Below are 21,003 nucleotides of genomic sequence, written 5' to 3'. Positions count from 1 at the left end.
TTCAGATTCCACATTGCAGCTAACCGTGAAGGGATGAGCACTTGTTGAGTTCTGGTATAATATTAAAAAAGAATAAAACATGCCCTAACCGGTTTGGCTCAGTGGATAGAGCGTCAGCCTGCAGACTCAAGGGTCCTGGGTTCGATTCCGGTCAAGGGCATGTACCTTGGTTGCAGGCACATCCCCAGTGGGGAGTGTGCAGGAGGCAGCTGATCGATGTTTCTCTCTCATCGATGTTTCTAACTCTCTATCCCTCTCCCTTCCTCTCTGCAAAAAATCAATAAAATATATTAAATAAAAAAAGAATAAAACAACCTGAAAGGGTAATTAAAATACTCGTAGCATCCGCAGAAATAGTCCTATCTTTTTTTCCTTTGAGGTAACAGGCTATAAAGTTTCCTTTTTCCAACAGCTGTCACAGCTCCATAGAACAGCCACTTCGCAGGGACCCCGCTCACTCTGCACGCACAGCAGACTACATTTGACCTAGTCGTCCTACACCAAGCATGCCAAACTCAAAGGCTAACACGGGCCAAATAAACGAGGCATGTGGCCCACAGGCCGCAAGTTTGACATGTTTGTCCTACATTCTCGAATGGCTATTAAAAGTGGCATATCCAATAGAAATTTCATACAGTGTTGTTCTCCAGCAAAATTCTGGCAAGTTTTACCTGAAAGATGTATTTGCATTTAATGGAGGAGAGATAATAGAGGACTAGCTTTTCCTCACAGTGCTGGCAAAGTTGATTCATCAGCTTCTCCCTCAGCTCCCACATTCCACGTCTTCTTTGCTACAGGGTGTCTCTCGCCACCAGCTGCCCCTACCACAGGCCACCAGGGCCTGCTACCCCTACAGGTGACCTGTGAGGACCACACTGTTAGCAGATATGGCTTCACGGTGCTGAGGAGCACTTGGATTTGATAGGGCACCTGCAGTCATTCCTTCTTTCCCCCAAAACATTTATCTGAGGATTTATTTTACAAGTACTTGACACACAGGGGCACAGTCTCTTCCTGGGAGCACCTCGCCACACTTCAGTGGACATGAAACGGCCACACCAATCCTCTGTATTTTGATTCCCATTTTCCCTCACACACAAGCCAGGTGACCTCTGCTTCCAGCCGGGGTCCCAGGTCGAGCCCCCGCCACAGGCGTCCCGATCTATCCCCTGTGCACTTGCAGCTCAGGTCAAATGCTGTGGCTCTGACTTGTCTCTTCCAGAAACTTCTCTCTGATTCTCACAGCTCCCTGCTGGCCCCTGTTGCTCTAAATCAACAGGAAAATCAGTGGAATGCTACCTCCAGGCTGGATCTTTTCTTCTTTGTATTGGAAAGTATTGTTTGCAAATCATGAATTATTATTTACAAGCGTTTCACTGTTCCCACTCACTATAAACATCGAGAAAATGATGTCTACTTCCCCTTCATGTGCCTGCAACATTTAACAATATGCAATTGTGTGCTCTGTTAAATTAATCAAGTGAATAAATCAATGAATGAGAATGAGAAAAAGGAAAGCAAATGCCCCAACAATGCTAAATTTTATTAAGGGACTTGGGGTCCAAGGACTGTCATTCCCTCCACAGCAAACAGAAGACCACATGCTCATGTCCATGGATGAGAGTGAAAACTATAAGAAACTCAGAATTCTGAGGCCCAAGTTCTCTGTGTTCTGGTAAAACTAGTATTTCCCAATCGGATTTTTAAAAAGGTTTTTAAATACAGCAGCCATCTTTAGGAACTCTAATTATGGTTTTACATCTGGGCCTCTGGGGTGTCAGCCAGATAGACCCAGTCAGAGCAGCTTTATGTTCAAGCAGCGCATTCTCTGGGCTCCGTGTTGTTAGTCATCCTACACCCGGCGATGGGCGGCAAAATGCCCTCGCTCTCATAAACAGGAAATAAGGGGGTTGGCCACATCAGAGCCGGCTCTATAATTCTTCCCCTGGTGCAAAGGTGTATAATGGACACATACATTCGCAGCAGCAATTCATGCCAAAGAGCAAATTTGCATCTAAGTGGCTTCTGGTAGCTGGAGACTCCACACTACTCATACCTCAATTTGGAAAGGGAGTGATTCAAAGTGGGGCGAGGGATTAAAAAAAGAACCCCAGGCTGCAATTACCCTCCTCATCTGGTAAGCATCTGCTGAGTTGATGGTGTCTAAATGGCAGAAGGAACATAGAGGCCTTTTCTAGTTTGTCTCCTGTTAAATAAACCCCCGCCCTTAACAATGCAGGATTAATAGCTGTTGATAGATGGAAAATACATTAATGCCACAGCAAGTTCAGTGCTTACATAAAGACTTTGTTCAGGAACTGCATGCCCGATGAAACTCTTAAAAGCTGCTGGAATTTTTCAAACGATGGCATATATTAGAGAAGGGATTTTCCTACTTAAATCACAAAAACATCATTAATAGGAACCCAGTATAAACAGGGCTGGCGCGGCCAATCCCTTCAATGGTGGCTTTGTTGGCTTAAAAATAACACCGGGCTCTTGGGGGAATTCCAGTGGTAAAATTAATTCTCTCTATAAAAAGTCTTTACTGATGATATTTCCGCTCAAGTCAAAGACAGCACATGGACATTTCCTCTCTTTCTACGGTGGATCACGAAGACAGAAATTCAAACCCTGGACCACGAGAATCAAAGGGCCATTCATATCCAAGGAAACAAAGGAACCTAATATTGAACTCTCGTCAATTCCCTATGTATTTCTTGTCTGTTCCGCTCTTCACAGAGCATCATGGGAGTATCACTGCAAAGCCACTCTTCACAGAGCATCATGGGAGTATCATTGCAAAGACACTCTTCACAGTGCATCATGAGAGCATCATAGCAAAGCCGGTGACTGCTGGAAGGTCTTTGCTCCTCCGTGCCCTCAACATGCCGATGGGACAGTGTGTCCTAATGAACAAGATGTGAGCTAATAAGTCAAGTGGCTGCCTCCCGAGCACACGCAGGAGGGCAGTATTGGAAGTTTGGGGCAAATAACTCCTGATTCAGAGAATAGCAACACATAAGCGCAACAGCTGTGCTGTACCGAGAACTTGACACACATCATCTCATTTAATCCTCACAGCCTTGGCACAGACATGTTCAGAAAATGCTCTGGTTCAGACCAGTGTGAGTGAGCGCTGCTTCACATCAAATGGGGCTCAATTCCAGGGGCCACCTGAGGAACTGTCCCAGGAGGGGACAGGCTGCTGGGGTGCACTCTCCCACGCTCAGACCTCTTTGCTTGAGGGCTGCCCCCAAACTCTCACAACCTGGAAAGGTCAAGCCAGGACCCGAACCCAGGTCGGACTGCCTGCTCGTCACCACACCCCCCCTCTTGGTGTCAACAGGCCTCTCATGTAATCGCGGTATTAGGCACAAATGAGAGACTTGCCCTTACTTCTCTGTTTATCTTTCATCTTCCCATCTACCCACTCCCTGACTTCCCTTTCTCCTAACCTTCAAAATGGACAGACTTCCCTCCGAGATGTTCACTCGCCAGTATTTCACTTCCTTCACGAGCTATGCAACCGCTTCAAAAAGAAAGCAAGCCATCCCGTGTGTGCGGAGGGTTTGGGGAAGCAGTCGCCGTGGCTGCCTGGTTTCCGCCCAAGCCCATCGCCACGGACCAGTAGGGGCCAGTCTCCGCCCGGCAGGAGGGGCGGCGTGCTCTCTGGGGAGGATGAGTCACCCCACAGAGCACCAGTCTGGCCGGGAACCCTGGGAGCGGTCAGCGGCTCTGTCCGGGCCGAGGGGAAGCACCGCCCAGGGAGGGAGGGAGGGACGCGAGGATGGGGCACCGCAGCTGCATGGGGACCTGCGGGAAGAGCAGCGTGGACCAGCACCGCCACGCTCAGAGCAGCTAAGCCGTGTGCACCCACAGACACGCGCTCCTCAGGCAAGTCATCAAGGTTGAGAACATCAGGATGGCTCCCGAGGATGAGTCAGGCCATCCTACCTATCTGCTTTATTCTGCTGCCTCGGGGGAAAACAACAAGCTTAATGGACTGACTTGATCCTTACTATTTAAAAAAGGGGAAATTTACTGGTTTTGCTGCTCTCTATAGAAACTCATTCCTGCAAGCACCCAAGTGCAATGATGGCAGTAAATTTTTATGATGATAAAACACATAGAGAAATAACAGGCAGGGAATGCATCCCTGGAGAATAATGAGTCCAGAGAGGGGACATGCGTGTGTGCTACGGGGGACACGGGGCCTATCACGCAGCCGGGGAAGCTGAAGGACGGCCCTCACGGAGCCAAGCAATGAATTAGTTCCGGCATAATTTCTGTCTTATGGCACTCGCTTGTATACGCCCATAGTTGGCATTGAAATTGGAGTGAAGCCTCGAGAGGAGCAGAAAGCACTGTATACCCTATTGAATCCCAAATCTCACAATCTGACTTTTTTATTCCAAAACTGGCCTACTGAACTTGCTTTATAACTAATGCTAGCCTAACAACGTCTCGTTTGTGGTTTTCATTCATTTTTGGTAACCATGCAGCGATTTCAATGGGAAATCCTCTATCATTGTTATCAAGTATAAAAATTATATCCTGTGCCTCCTGGATAAAGATGCTCGGTCGCTCCGGGGGCGCAGCGGGAACCGCAGTCTGCAGGGTCAGCTGCAGCCCCTCATTCGCTGACTGCGCTGTGTGAGACCTGCATGAGGACAAGCTCAGAAGTTCAAACCTTCCCACGATTGCCTCGTATGGAAATTTTACCTTTAGAAAATAAACTGGCAAACAGTGTGTCACTTTTAGGCCTAAACAAACTTTTTCGTTCATGGCCTCCATGACAGGCGTGCAGTTTACTGAGAAAGTAGTACTTAACAAAAGAGGTAAAGAACTGAACTGCATGGACTCTCCTAAGAACCCAATAGATCACTGCGAAATGGTTTTGCCTTTGATTCAGCTGAATAGAAAAATCAACCTTGGTATTTCTGTTGGCTTTTGTCTGCCTCCATCACAAAGCAATTACAATGCTAAGTGTCATGCGTGACTGGTAAACGATGCAGCAATTTTAAAGAATGCTACTTTGTGCAAAATTATATTCTATTTTCATGACAAGTGTTATGATTACTAACATGCATGGAATTTTGACCAAATCTACTTGGTTGGCATTTGTGTTCTTTTCCTAATACCATGAGAAAACACTTTTTGAACAGCTTAAATAATCTAAGTTTGCAGCAAAAGAACAGCCTACAAAGTTTAGCTGTGGATACCGGCGGTTAAGACGGAGGAGAGGCCAATGCTCACCATTGGCCGTGTTCTTTTTGAAGTTGTCCAGGAACTCCTCCAGAAGCTGGGACTGGTTAGGAGGGGGGAGCAGGCCCTTCTGATCCTTGGAGAAGAGGTCACTGTCCGACCAGGAAGTGCACAGGGTTCCCTTGGTGCCTGGCGGCCGGGCGATCAGCGTGAGCCCCACGCTCTTCTCAGAGAACAGGGCCTCCATCTGCTTCAGGTCAAGGTCGGACACAGCTTCCCCATTCAAGGTCATGATCTCGTTGCCCTTCCTCAGCCCTGGGAGGACGGGGAAACAGAGGAAGAGGAGAGAGAGAGAGATTACTCAGAGGAAAGATTTCAAGATGAAAGGAAGCTGCAAACACTGACTGTGTGCTCCCAGGGGCTGTTGTTCAGTTGCTACCTTCAAAGAAAGTGCCAAAATGTATTTGGATGCCACTGATAACAAATCCCCGCTCTCTCGCGGCTGGGATCAGATGGAGTAGTTTGAAAGGGAAATGATCTGAGAGCCATTCAAATTAACTGTCCTCCTTATTTCTCTGCTGTGAAGTGCCCTGGGAAATGACACTTGTTTTATCTGTGTCTGCCTGCCTGTCTGGCTCTCACATTTTCCTCTGTGTGATACGCATGTATGTGCTCTCTGTGTATGTACAGGGTGTCTGTCCCCCAAAAATGTATACACCAGGGGTCCTCAAACTTTTTAAACAGGGGGCCAGTTCACTGTCCCTCAGACCGTTGGAGGGCCGGACTATAGTTTAAAAAAAACTATGAACAAATTCCTATGCACACTGTACATATCTTATTTTGAAGTAAAAAAACAAAACGGGAACAAATACAATATTTGTATTTGCATGTGGCCTGCGGGCCTTAGTTTGAGGACCCCTGATATACACGGTTTAACAGCTGATTCTATGACATTTTCAAAATGAAAGGTATTTTAATAAACACTGCCAAAGTGTACACACACATATGCATATGTATTTGCAATGAAACTATTAAGTGTACTTTCTTTAAAATTCTAGGAAAAACCACTTTCTGGCACAACTGTAAGAAGGAACCTGCACTATGGAGACTGCACTGCACGGGTCTGAGTGGGTTGGAAGGTGCCGCACGGACCTTCTCCATACGCCAGGCCGTCGGGGAGGACGTCGCTGACGAAGATCCGGCTGAGATGCTGGTGCTCATCCACCTGGGCGGTCACGGCAAACCCTGCGGACAAACACGAAAGGGAAACACAAGCCTCAGCTCATCTCCCCGATCAACTCCCCAGCTCAGCAGCGTCTTCTCCAACGTCTATTCTTACAAGCACAGTATGCAGAGAGGGTCTAAGTCACAACTATTTTGAAAGCACAAATAGCTGGCAGGATCAGAAAAAGAGGGACATGTCAGATCTAAAGGTTTAATGAACACAAATACAAGCTTATTGAAAACAGGGGCCATCCATACACGCATGTTCACAGAAGCGTGACTGACACCAGGCAAAAAGCCAAAGCAACCCACCTGTCCATCCACAGATGAATGGATACACTGCGGTATGTCCATGCCATGGAACATGACTCACACTTTCAAAAGGAAGGACATTCTGATACATGCTATAACATGGACACACCTGGAGGACATAATACTCTGTGAAAATAAGCCAGGCTCAAAGGAACAAATAACTGTCGGAGGTACCCAAAGTGGTCAAATGTGTAGAGACAGAAAGTAGAATGGGGGCTGCCAGGGGCTGGGGGAGGAAGAAGGGGAGTTACTCTTTAATCGGTACAGAGTTCTGGTTTTGCAAGATGGAAACAGTCCTGCAGATGGATGGTGGTGATGGTTGCACAACAATGTGAATGTACACTGAACTGTCATTGTTAACCATTCCAAAAAATGATTAAGATGGCAAACGTTATGTGTATTTCACCACAATTGTAATTTTTTAATGTTAAGAACAAAAACTACTCTTATTGAAACAAGCCAATGTATTTCACCACAATTGTAATTTTTTAATGTTAAGAAAAACTACTCTTATTGAAACAAGCCACATTCAGTTCAATGAAAAAAATACTTGTTAAGAAATAACTGTATATGCTAGTATATGAGGCTAGGCATCTTAAGGAGGTAGGAGAATACTGCATGGATAGAGTGCTGGCCCTCAATATGACTACGTGGAACCCTGTAAACGAGCCTTGGCCGTGGAGACTGCCCTGCTCTCTGACTCCACGGCTGGGAGCGCTTGTTGGCATGTCCTGGTCCCCTAACACTGGGGGTCTCTGAGGAAGGAAGGATGTCATGTTCCCATTTGCTCCTCATTCAGTCCTTCAGTCATTCAGTGCAAAGGGGATTCACAAAGGGTGACGTGGGGAGTAGAGTGAAGGCCAACACAAGCACAGACGAAACGTTACGAGGGCTTTCAAGGAAACACCAGCGTAACATTTGGTCCAACAGATTACGGAAAGTAAGAAACAAAGACCAAATCATAAAAAGGAAATTTTAACGTAATAAACAGTGAGTAGAATTTGATCAGCTTGAGTCATTTTAAGAAAGATGGGTATATTAATAATACATTTGACAAAATGAGAAATAGTCTTTCTATTGATGATTAACTAATTATTGAGTTCCTACAATAAAAGACAGAACGAAAGACAGAAATGAACTTTATACATGAGCATAGTCTATAGAGAGCTCAAAAACCAGCTTAAATACAGATAAACAGAAATGCAAGAATTACACATTTCAAAGTGATTTGGGGAGTATTGACCCTGAGTTGTTAAACTGAGGCTAAAGCAATCAAATAGGCTTCTTCAGGAAACTTAGGCCTTCAGTTAGTTCTTGAAGGACAGGTCCGATTTACACCCCCAGGGAGGCATGAGGAGGGGGCAGGAAGGGTTGCACTCCGGGCGGGTGAAAGTGAGCTGGGAGCAAGACGCTGGGATGAAAAGAGCTGTCACATGATCCTGAGCTGATCAGCCTAGAACAGCACCTGGCACACAAATTCATTAAAGTGCTATCGCCACCATTTCCAATTTCTCATCAACTTTCCCATTTAGTCCTTTCAATTACTTTGGCCTCTTACCCTAGTATTAATACCTATCTTTTTAGCCTGCTGATATAAATAAAAATAAAGAAGATAAAGCAAGTTCAGAAACTACTATCATAATTTCTGAAAATGAAAATTTAAGGAAAAAAAATTAGGTCTTAAGGTACCATGGCAAACTAGGACAGAACAGTAAGGGCGTCGCTATGCTCACCGAAGTCAGACACACTCCCGGTCTTCGTGAGCTGCACATCATAAACATTCAATGGAAAGACTTCTATTTCGTCATAAACCTACGAAAGGTGCAAACAACAAAGCCAGGGATCTGATATCTGATGTCACAGAATCTTGGAAATGGATCTCGATTGTTTCCGAACTAGACGCCAAATTTAAACAGGAACCACCACCCGCCCCCCTCCAAATTACTGATTTTTTAAATTAGGAGGCCATGGATGTGGCTCCGACTTCTGGTCCTACGGCTGACTCCCACTCACCTGTTCTTGCAGGTATTCATAGGGGGCAGGAATGCAGTACTCGATGTTTTCATCTACCAGTTTTCGAAGCTGCAGGCCATAGTGGCTGGGTTCCACCTGCCTCATCTGTAAGGAAAAGGACAATTACTCAGGTTGTAAATATTCTTTCTAAATTCATCCCTGCTCATTAAAAATCCAAGTGGAAATGTCTAAAAAATGAAATGCCATATGGAAGTTGCTGAGTTTAAACCATATATAAGAGCTTGAATTTAAAAATGGCAAGACAGACAATTATTTTCAAAGTTTTCTCTAAATGATACTGTTTACCACTAAAAGCAAGAGATATATTTTTAAGAGGTTCTAGTCCCAGATATCTGACAATAGAATATACAGGGATGGGCAAAAGTAGGGCTATAGTTGTGAGTATGTGAAACATTGGGCTTATTCTTATTTATTATTTGCTATTTATTTATTATATATTTGTACCACAGCTATAAACCTACTTTTGCCCAGTCCTGCAATTGACCAGAATCGAACCCTGGACCCTTGAGTCCACAGGCCGACGCTCTATCTACTGAGCCAAACCGCTTAGGTCAAGAGATTTATTTTTAAGAGGTTCTAGTTCCAAATATCTGACAATAGAATATACAAGGGTGGGCAAAAGTAGGGCTACAGTTGTGAGTACATGAAATATAGGGCTTAATCTTATTTGCTAATTGTTATATTATATATTTATACTACAACTATAAACCTACTTTTGCCCAGCTCTGCATCGTACTATTTCAGCACATGCTATCTCTTTACATATTGGTTGTACCTAACTTTCAGTTGTTTCCCACTACTAAAGCAGAGCAATTTGTGAAATGTGAAAAATCTCATATTCTACAGACTTCAGAATTAGGAATTTCCTACTCTAAAATTTTTTTAAAAGGAAAACATGTACCCACATACACGTGGCATCACTGCTATAAAACAACATTGTTGACTGACTAAAAAAACCTTACATAATGGAGGAAAAGGAAATTCATATTCATGAGTAACATATGTAAATGTCTGGTATACTAAGGCTTAAATCAAAGTGGCAAGGGAGGACTGAAATTAAGGATCATCTACATCTATTAAGTGTGCATGGTAAAGAGTTACCAAGCTCTACATGCCTTTTTTACCTTTTCATATAGTTGATTGTACTTTCTCTGAAAACTTAAAAATATTTAAGCTCTCCTCTGCCACCTGGTGGTCTAAAAACATCTAACCTGATGGTGCTGAGTCTGTTTTTGTCTCAGTGACTGATCATATGCTACCTTTTCAGAAATAAAGCCCAATTTGAATAATGAATAAGACATCTCATAACAGTCTGCATGAAACCACTGTGAATGGTATCAAGTTACTTGTTTAATCCAGTGAAACTTGGTAAAACTACTTAGGATCAAATCAAACTACTTCCAAGATTAGGGCACCATCTCCCAGTAACTTAAATAACAACAGCCTTCAGATGTACTCTCTACAGAAAGGGACTTAGAGAATCTCAGTGAATAGCTCGGGTTCTTTATGAAGATGAGGGGTCCTGCCCTAGCAATCCTGACTTCTGAAAGATGGACACGGAGAATGCTAATAAATACGTCCATTAATAAGTTACTATTTCCCTGGTGTAGAAAGTGAGACCTGAAAACCACACAGACACAGAAGGCATGGGGATGCGACATTAATGATTCTTTTTCTTCAGAATTACATCTCTGCAGCGAAACCCATTACCTTGCATGCCAACGTCAAAATGTCTTCCACCCTGTGGTCCGGCTTGATCACCACGGTAACGCCTTGACTGTCCTGGAAGTGAATGTAGGTCTGGACTTCCCATGGGTGGTCGCGGGGAGCACCATCCACTGCTGAGCTGCACATGTGCAGAAGTTCATCGACCTGTTTTCAGATTCCAAAAGGAAATGCAGACTGACTTGATTTTTTTAAATGAGGGAAACTACTGAAATCATATCCCCTTCATTTACAGCATTATTTTATCATAAACCTTCCACACTCCTTCCACCTCTGGCTTCTCCTGACCCTCTGGGGCTGTCAGACAAGCTGTTCTTCCTTCTTCGTTTAACCCACATGGAACTGATGCCCAGGGAGGCCGAGTGGAAGTCAACTGACTCCTTGGCCCGTGTTCTGGCCACTACGTACTCTGCCTCTTAACTGCCTCTAAGCCATGATCCTCATGAATTTTGCTACACTCTCATCCACGGCCACAGATGCCCGCCTGCATCCTACCCCTGAGCTGCACTTAAGCCAAGCACGCTTTTCTTCTCCCTAATTTCTACTCGTTTCTAAAAATCAGCCCTTCATCCTGGGGAACGTTTTTTCTGTCCTTCAGCTGTTCCACATCTGCATATCCTTTTAGAAATCATCCCCCAACATCAGCCTTTTCCGAACAAGCTGAGTTTCCTAAACTTCGTCACCACAGTCATTCAATGACCTCATGCTAACCTGCACTTCCAACGATTTATAAAGAAAACCAGTGAACATTTAGCAAGTAAATCAGAAATGCTTTCCTCTGACCAGGTTATGTGGGTCTGGTGTGAAGCAGAGACCTGAGGACTGGAGAGACCTGACTCTCCAGCCACAAACACCCGACCAGCACAGGGTGACCGGGACAGGACACTCCCCTTGCTGAGCCCATGTCCTATCCCATGGAAGCAGGTGTTATTCATATAGTTGCATAAGGTTATTAACTAACAATACAAATGTGTGAGCAAAGGAGACCATCTGTGTGAAAACACCTTATACAGCAGGAACCTTACATACAGATTCAATACTACACAGAACTCTATATCCTCATCATACATTCAAGTTCTTATTGATGGATGATTTGACTTTGAATTCCATGCTTTAAAAACAAAAACAAGTAAAAGATCCTATGTAGGAGTTAAAAACAAAAATAGATATATTAAAGAAATTTTAAAAAAAACAGGGTCAGGCAAGCAAGGGAAGACCTATCTTTCTGTGCCGTCGTTTTTATTTTATTTATTTATTTAGATTTTTATTATTGATTTCAGAGAAGAAGGGAAAGAGAGAGAGAGAAACATCAATGATGAGAGAGAATCACTGATCAGCTGCACACCCCCCACTGGGGATTGAGCCCACAACCCAGGCATCGGACCCTTGACCGGAATCGAACCCGGGACCTTTTCAGTCCACAGGCCGACACTCTATCTATCCATTGAGCCAAACCAGCGAGGGCTATGCCGTTCTTTTTAAATGTGCTGATCATCGCTGAGAGGCATTTCTGGACCTGCCATGGATCTGCCACTTTCTGTACATTTTCCCAGACAGATGATGACAGCCCAGGATCAATATGAACCTCACGTGGCAAAACGAAAGGAAAAAAGAGACAGAGGAGCAGATGCCGGGAGCCAAGGGCGGGAGAAGCAGCAGGGACACCACACTCTCCTGAAGGGTCCCTCTCTCACAGGACCGCGTCCTCTCCTCTGGGAAAACCTCCCAGCTCCTTCTTGTCACCTGAGCAGTGAGCTGTGGTTTCAACCAGGTGAGGCAGCAACCGGCAGGTACTGCTTAAAGGTGAAGGCAGACCCAACCTTGCAGACCAGGCTTACGCAGAATCCAACCAAATTCCCAGCAGGGGTCACTGTGGAGTTAGAAACCACACTACAGAGATCAGAGTCCCGATTCCTGCCGCAAAGCAGTTTCATCTGGCACTTTGGGGACAGAACAGGAAAAATGTGACTGAGGACAGACGGGTGGGAGAGGGACATGAGAAATGCAAATCCACAAGTATCCCTCCTTGCCCCACCTCCCGCTGTCCATCAGAGAGGCCGGCACACAGGGCGGATGCAATCAGCGTTGACCTGCTGTCAGTCACTCACGATTCAGAGCCCTCTATTTAACAGGTGAGAAAATGAGGCTGGGAAAATTCTAGAACCTTGCCCAAGCGCACACAGGAGCTATGACTGTGGGATTGTGGGGATCTGAACCTGAGAACCTGGCTTGAGTGTGTGCTCACCACCACGACACCAGACGGAAATATCAGCTCGGCAGTCACCTCCCCACAGAAAGGATGCCACCTGCCTGCCCCAGTTCCTTTCTGTTATGCAGGACACACGCCCGCCATTCACTCCCCACCCAGGAGTGAAGCCATGTTTGCCTCCGGATTCTTGTTCAGGACCATGTCCCACAGCTGCACTGCTGACACCAGTTATAGCCTTCACCCTCGTTTCAAATGCTACCCATCCCCTCCCCCAAGGCCACGCAGTTCGATGAGCTTCTGGCCTGTGTCCCTGGCCACAGCTGCTCGGCACCCCCAGGTGCTAGGATGACAGACATAACAGCAGAGCCTCCGGTCTCCTTCCGCCCTAACACAGTGCGTCCTGCACCCAGGTCACACCCAGCACGTGGGTGCTGACTTGGGAACACCCAGAACTTCGGTCACACATAGGCTGGCAAGGTAAAAGCTGTCCATTTCCCGTATCTTATTCAAATCTGTTTCTACAGCGTCAACTTCTTAATCTTCCCTAAAAAGTCAAGAGGAGAAATTAACAGATTATTGCCAGGGAAGAAGTTCTGGACAAGAGAACAGTGTGCAGGGAGATGCAGAGATGGGAGGGAGGACAAAAGAAATACGCATTTTATACTCAATTAATCAGGGCTCTGTGCCCACAGCAGCTCTAAGGAATCACCTCCTGAGTCCACCCTCGACCTAAGGTGGCGTGGACGGCAGAAGAGAAGGTGCCCAACAAGGCCAAGAGGGACTCGGACCCTCTCAAGAGACACCTCCATGAAAACTTACGTATAACTTCTTCTGTGTCTAACACACACACACACACACACACACACATCCCAGAGTGTATGCAATTACAGAGGTAAAACCTGCTTATGCAAGGGAAGCATCGAGAATGTGGAGCTGATTCATTCATTTGAACTAGAAAAAGAAAAGACTGTTTGGTGCGTACAGCTCTCCTAGACTGTGACAAGTTTTGCCCATTTGGACAGAAAACTAGATTGATTCCCTCAAGGGACAATGCTATCCAGGCTGAGAATACACGTGCTTTATTTTCAACCAGCCGGAGAAAACATTCTCCTACATTCTTTATTTTTTTTTATTGCTTAAAGTATTACAAAGGGTATTACATATGTCTCCTTTCCCTACATTCTTTAAAAGGAACAGGAGCTGTTGAAGAGCAGCGCCTCAAAAGGAGCCATCTGGAAAACCCTCCTCCCAGTTTAATCCTTACCCGCCCCCCCCCCCTCCCCCGGCGCATGATTGGCTCCCTGTGTCAAGATTGGTGCAAACCCAGCCTGCCTTCTCCTCTCCCTCTCCCTCCCCCTCAGAATTAACTTCCAATTAGCCCATTCCAGGTTCTAGCTCCCGCAGAAGACAGACGGAGATGGTGAAAATATAACAGACAACCTGGGTCAAATCCCAGCCTTGTCTGGGCTGGTGATCTGTCTCCGGGCTTCAGAATCTTCCCCTTTAAAGGATGCTAAAATGTCAGCCTCGTGGGAGGTGGGGGGCTGGTGTGAGGAACGGCATTTGAAGGTACATAGACGGTACCTCTCCGCTCAGGAACCTGTCGTTTTCCCGTGCGGGTCGCGGGAAACAGAAACAGCTCACCACAGACAGAAACATCAATGTGAGAGAAACGTCACTGACTGGCTGCCTCCTGCACGCCCCTTACCGGGGATCAAACCAGCAACCTCAGCATGTGCCCTGACCGGGAATCGAACCGGTGACCGCTGGGTTCCTGGTTGATGCTCAACCAACTGAGCCACACAGGCAAGGCTGAAGGGTCCAACCTTGTGAAAGAACTTTTTAAAGTCCAGTCTGGATGGTCGCATTACATTGAAATAGATTTAACCACCGTGATTCTGTGATGATCACTATGAAGACCTGGGTGAGAGCCTCCCTGGGAACCGCGGTGAGCACTGACGCTCAGACCACCCACCGTGCGGTCCAGCTCTGGCCGGCCGGCCATGAACCCGGAGCCACACGGCTGACCTGCCCTCTGGCTCTGCAGACGAGCTGGTTAAGGTTGACAAACCACTCAGCCCCCCTGGTAGGGCAGCTCCCACTCAAGCATTTACTGTGCTCATTCCAGGGATGGGCCGGGAAGCTCACGTCTGCTCAGCGAGCCTGGAGGAGGGGAACGGAAGCTCTGCGTGTTCTCACAGCAGATGCTCCCGGATCAAATGGCCCGTAATTACCACTTGGATCACTGAAGGGAAGTGAGTAGCAAATCAGAGCCTGCCTGTCACAAATGGGCCCGTGCCACCAGGGCTGCTGATAAAGGGACGTCCATTAGCAAGTGAGATTGGGGTGGGGGGGGGCGGGGGAGGCCTCACAGCTCTGGGTGTTCTCAACAGCAGCAAAATGTCACAGGAGAAAGTGTTCACTTCCTTCTTGGGCTGATGCCCAAACATCAGCTAATATGAAGGAAAACCACCAATGTCTGTTTTTTTTCTTTATCTATCTATCTATCTATCTATCTTCTCTTTCTTTTCTTTCTTTCCTTCCTTCCACCCTTCCATCCATCTGTATATATATGTATGTATTGTAGGGTTCCATACTAATATTCTACTTAAACAAATACTAGATTATAGTTCAGAGTACATGGTTTCGTTCATATTTTCCACTTTAAAAACCCACAGTAGCATTTCCCCCCTGTTTGGAGCTAATGACCAATGTGACAATACTTCATTCACTCGATGCCACAGACGGTTGGGACGCCCAGCGCCAATTTTCCAGGAGCGCGCCGAGGCCCAGGGCTCGGTGTCTGCAGTGCAACGCCCGGACTGGCTGCCCATGCTGCCCGTCCTGAGCCTCGTGGGGGACTGTTGTCCCCATCTCCATAACAAACTCCTCCCTGCAAACCCTGAGGCTCACTATTACTCATCAGGAAGCACCTATAAGGTTTCACTTGGGGCTGGCCAGGCTGGCCCCTAAAAAAGGCTCAACTAGGACTGACTGGCTTGACTCCAACCTTAACAGATTTCTCAAGTCAGGGTGACTCACCACTGAACTGTGACACGGGACACCACCGAGAGTGGACTATCTAAAAACGCCACGGCCCCTCCTCCCACCGCTCAGGAATGACTGCCTTTCCGTGTTACACTAACGAGCACAATATGCTGACTGTATACAAATAGCTGGTTTGGGAACGTTATAAACATCCTCCAAGAGTGGCTAGCGGAGGAAAACTCCTGAAGTGTAATATTCATTATTCAACTAGCTGCAGGCAGATTTCTAAGTCCGAGAGATCTGTAAGAACAAATGCCCTTAATTCAATCTGCAACTCGATTAAACCTGGTTATCTAAGTCTGCAGTACCGAAGCATAAATACGCCATGAAAACAGCTCTCTAAGTCAAAGGAATTTCTTCAGCGTCCCTATACCAGAAGCAATGCTTGGTTAAAATAAATGGGGGTAGCTGTTTAAATACATATGCTTTATAAAACAGATGCAATAATACTTCCCTCTTGCCCATTAGAGCACCGTGGGACTGGCAAATGAAACCACAAGAAGGTTTTTTGGTAATCTGAGCCCAATTTAAAGATTTGATTCTAATCAGTAATGGCTATGTTGGCAAAATTTATTTTCAAGTCCAACATAAGTCCTGCTCATAGAAAGTGCTTTGATGATTCAACTTCTTAACGTTCACAAACCTGTTATGCATCATCAAATAAATAGCTCTATAAAAGTCAGAAAATAAAGCTCCATAAAATGTGACCCTCGCTCCCACATGATATGGAAAGCAGAGTCAGAGTAATAACCTGTCAAACATCAAAACAAGACCCTCTTCGGACGTCATCTTGAACACTTTCCCTGTTCCCTTAGGTCAGTGGTCGGCAAACCGTGGCTCGCGAGCCACATGCAGCTCTTTGGCCCCTTGAGTGTGGCTCTTCCACAAAATACCACGTGCTGGCGCGCAGGTACAGTGCGATTGAAACTTCGTGGCCCATGCGCAGAAGTCGGTTTTCGAAAAGGAGATAGATGAAACAAGTATACAAGACGAGTGTGGATGGGAGAGTTGGAAGGGGTCGACCTCCATGCGGGTCTTTGGCCCCTTGAGTGTGGCTCTTCCTAAGCCTTAGGAGTACCCTAATTAAGTTATTAACAATGTACCTACCTATATAGTTTAAGTTTAAAAAATTTGGCTCTCAAAAGAAATTTCAATCGTTGTACTGTTGATATTTGGCTCTGTTGACTAATGAGTTCTCCGACCACTGCCTTAGGTCATCATAGGATAACTCATCTGTCCGAGTCTCGGGAGAAACAGGAATCCTAAAACATGTCAGTCAGCAGCACGAAGCTCAGGTCGTGCACCGTGCTGTGTTAGGAAACGCTTCAGCGATGAGCTCTCAGAATGTCCTGAAAACAATTCACTGCACGTGGCCGCATCTCAACACTAAGTGCTCAGGCTATTTGTTACTTGATAAGATGTGCAAACAGCCGCCCTTCCTCAAGGAAATTCAGTGGCAGCAACAGGCCAGTGTGTCAGGGCTTTGGATGCAGGATGGCCAAGTCCTGGCCCCGCGGCTGCTGGTTGGAAGGGGTCGACCTCAGCAAACGTACCTCAATCAGACTGAGGACATTTTTAGCAAAGGCCGGCTTAGGAGTACCCTAATTAAGTTAATAACAATGTACCTACCTATATAGTTTAAGTTTAAAAAATTTGGCTCTCAAAAGAAATTTCAATCGTTGTACTGTTGATATTTGGCTCTGTTGACTAATGAGTTCTCCGACCACTGCCTTAGGTCATCATAGGATAACTCATCTGTCCGAGTCTCGGGAGAAACAGGAATCCTAAAACACGTCAGTCAGCAGCATGAAGTCAGGTCGTGCACCGTGCTCAGTGTTAGGAAATGCTTCAGCGATGAGCTCTCAGAATGTCCTGAAAACCATTCACTGCACGTGGCCGCATCTCAACACTAAGTGCTCAGGCTATTTGTTACTTGATAAGATGTGCAAACAGCCGCCCTTCCTCAAGGAAATTCAGTGGCAGCAACAGGCCAGTGTGTCAGGGCTTTGGATGCAGGATGGCCAAGTCCTGGCCCCGCGGCTGCTGGTGAACAGGGGGAAGGAAGCCCCTAACGTGCCCGGGCCTCAGGCTCCTTGTCTGAGAAATGTAATGGCAAAGGGCCTACTTCGTCCCGTCACAAGGAAGCCAAGTGTCTGGCACGAGCCATTGAATGTAGCTGCAGTTACTCTGATCACTAATCATACACATTTATTTTAATGTGGAATATATAGGAAACATAAATAGTAGTACGAAAGGCAATGAAAGTGGGGGTTCTTTTCTGATTCTTCTTCTTGTGTTACCAAGCACCCCAGGAGTGAGCAAGGGGTGCCAAAGGGAAAGTGAGCAACTTGTGTGTTTCATTTGGGGGAAAGTCCAGGCTAAGGCTGCATTCCTTTGAACCAACTCTGATCCCATTGTTAACGGACAGTGACCAGTAAAGCGATCAGGCACAGGGAAAAGATATTCCCAGCCTGTCTCACACCTGTCTTCTCGAGCTGATTATAAGTGCACTATTCTGTCTTCTAATAAAATGCCGCTGTTTATTAAAGCTTCTCCTTTATTCATACAACTCCATGTGAACCAGTTTCTGAGATGCTTTCTAGGGGTTCTGTTGGGGGTGGAGGCATGAGAGAAGGAAAACCAAGGAGCCACTGGATACCAGAAGATAAAGAAGCCCATGTCATCCACAGTGGGTGAAAAGAAATAGATACATAAAATAAAATAAAATCCAGGTCTATGCCAATCACTATAGATCAAGGACGATGACAATCTCTCACACTGTCACTGAATTCTGCACTTTACAAAGTGTTTTTTTGTTTGTTTTAATATATTTTATTGATTTTTTTACAGAGAGGAAGGGAGAGGGATAGAGAGTTGGAAACATCAATGAGAGAGAAACATCAATCAGCTGCCTCCTGCACACCCCCTACTGGGGATGTGCCCACAACCAAGGTACATGCCCTTGACTGGAATAGAGATTTGCAGCGGTGTGTGTGTGGGGTGGGGGGGACCCAGGATTTGCAGCGGTGTGTGTGAAGGGGGGGCAGGATGTCCCGCGAGGCCTGCGGTCGCTGGGAGCGGAGGCACTTGCCTGCGTTAGGGAGGGCCTCTTCTCCTTGCCTCTTCTTGCCAGAGTGTCCAGCCCTTTCAGAGAAGAAAACAGACCCTTCTTGCTTCTCCCTCGCTGAGTCAGCGAGAGCGTCCGCTTGCGGAAAGCCGAGTCGTCACGAGAACACACCTGATTCAGAAGAGTTTAGAGCCTTGAGGGTGGTATCGGGGTGACGGAACCAAGCCCGGCCTGACGGCGCCCGCTGCCTGCTCTACAGGCTCTGACCACCCACCACAGAGCATCACCTACTGGTTAGACGGCCCTGACCACCTTCGGGTCTCTCCACGGGGGGCAGCAGGGGACAGACACCACGGGCCCCTCCCCAGGCTGAGCGAGGACACACAGACACCACCCACAGGCGTGGCTTCAGGAAGCCCCATAATGGAACCTTCAACCAGCCCTTTAATTCACCCCATTGTGGCCACCCCCGGGCGCCCGCCCTCCTGACCGTCCGGGAGGGACAGAGGAAAGGCAGATGCGGATGTGAACGCTCAGCGACCGTCTCCCAGGACCTGGGTCCAAGGAGCAGCAGTGGAGCCAGGATGCTGCCCACCCTCCACCCCCAGCGCTCGCCCCGGGCCCTGCTCAGTCACTGGGCGAGGTCCCAGCGGAGCTGAGGGCCAGGAGCCGGGAAGGGGGAGTGTCCTCCGTCCCCCGGGCACTCACCAGCGCGTGGAAAGAGGAGACGGACAGGATGCCCAGCCGGCCCAGGGCCAGCTTGGAGGGGCGGCTGGCGGCGGCCAGCAGGCTCTTGGGGTTGGGCAGCTCCCCGCCTTGCAGGCTGGCCAGGTAGCAGCGCATCCGGAACAGATCCATGTGGAACCTCTCCAGGTTCTGCTCCCACTGCTGGATCTGGGGGAGCAAGAACAGGGCGATTTAAAGAACAGTGAGGAGTGTTCACAAGTCAAACAGAAAATGTGATCCCTGTCATACACTGTGGCCTGGCTGAAACGAGCCCTCCCCCCTCCCCCGGCTCACCCCTCCCGCCGAAACACAGCCAGCGGGTCAGACGGCACAGCACTGCGTCGGGGGTCCCCCTGGTGCCTTGACCGAGGGGCACGACCTCTGGAGAGACCTGACCTAGGCAGAGGCACAACAGGAAGTCAGCTTTCCCACTGTGTGCCATTCCCTCACGTTTACAGATGAGCTCATGGCACACAAACGTACGGTGTGTGTGTGTGTGTGTGTGTGTGTGTGTGTGTGTGTGAGTGTGTGTGTGTGTGTGTGTGTGTGTGTGTGTGTCGGGGGGCGTGGCTTTACATTTCTGCACATTCTGAGTAAGTAACTCAAGATAGTAAGAAGCAAATGCACTTTAGTAGGGATCAGGACCAGTAAAGCGATCAGGCACAGGGAAAAGATATTCCCAGCCTGTCTCACACCTGTCTTCTCGAGCTGATTATAAGTGTACTATTCTGTCTTCTAATAAAATGTCACTATTTATTAAAGCTTCTCTGTCTTCTAATAAAATGCCGCTGTTTATTAAAGCTTCTCCCTTATTCATACAACTCCATGTGAACCAGTTTCTGAGATACTTTCTAGGGGTTCTGTTGGGGGTGGAGGCATGAGAGAAGGAAAACCAAGGAGCCACTGGATACCAGGAGATAAAGAAGCCTATGTCATCCACAGTGGGTGAAAAAAAATAGATACATAAAATAAAATAAAATCCAGGGCTATGCCAATCACTATAGATCAAGGACGATGACAATCTCTCACATTGTCCCTGAATTCTGCACTTTACAAAGTGTTTTTAAAGGCATCACTTAATGTACTTATGTGACTACACATCAAAGTGCAACTGGAAGGTGAAGACAGTGCCATCTTAAACAGGGAATCATAAAGTTTTGTCAGAAACGCTGTGATAATCTCCACCCAAAATGTGGGACAAAATGCAGGTGAATTCACGGGAAGAACATGGATTCAGAGGCTTGGGTTTGTTGGAGGGAAGACAGGGCTGGCAGACCCCAACCGCTTAAAGCAGATCTTACGAAGCTCAAGAAGTGTGCCGAAGTTCAAAACATGGGTATCTCAGTCACTACTGTACATTGTAGAGGCCATTTTTAAATTGAAATTAGAAAATAGAAATGAGATGGGACCTGAGGACCTTAGGACCGCTCTGTTTCAACAATGCTTCCTG

General features: G+C 46.9%; 1 protein-coding gene across 1 annotated transcript in view; it reads right to left on the bottom strand.

Annotated features, from left to right (window-relative positions):
- Positions 1-21,003, bottom strand: part of TIAM2 (T-cell lymphoma invasion and metastasis 2) — a 117,125-nt gene that overhangs the window by 41,418 nt on the left and 54,704 nt on the right. Inside the window, exons 8-14 of the mRNA XM_014545039.1 lie at positions 19,536-19,721; positions 18,852-18,998; positions 10,489-10,650; positions 8,758-8,862; positions 8,478-8,556; positions 6,361-6,453; positions 5,260-5,523 (exon numbers count right to left, since the gene is read on the bottom strand). Of these exons, the coding sequence (XP_014400525.1) occupies positions 5,260-5,523; positions 6,361-6,453; positions 8,478-8,556; positions 8,758-8,862; positions 10,489-10,650; positions 18,852-18,998; positions 19,536-19,721 (1,036 nt within the window). The remainder of the gene's footprint in view (positions 1-5,259; positions 5,524-6,360; positions 6,454-8,477; positions 8,557-8,757; positions 8,863-10,488; positions 10,651-18,851; positions 18,999-19,535; positions 19,722-21,003) is intronic.

This window comes from Myotis brandtii, unplaced genomic scaffold (assembly GCF_000412655.1).
Source record: "Myotis brandtii unplaced genomic scaffold, ASM41265v1 scaffold395, whole genome shotgun sequence".
NCBI classification, from domain to species: Eukaryota; Metazoa; Chordata; class Mammalia; order Chiroptera; family Vespertilionidae; genus Myotis; species Myotis brandtii.
This window is presented reverse-complemented; position numbering and strand designations above follow the sequence as displayed.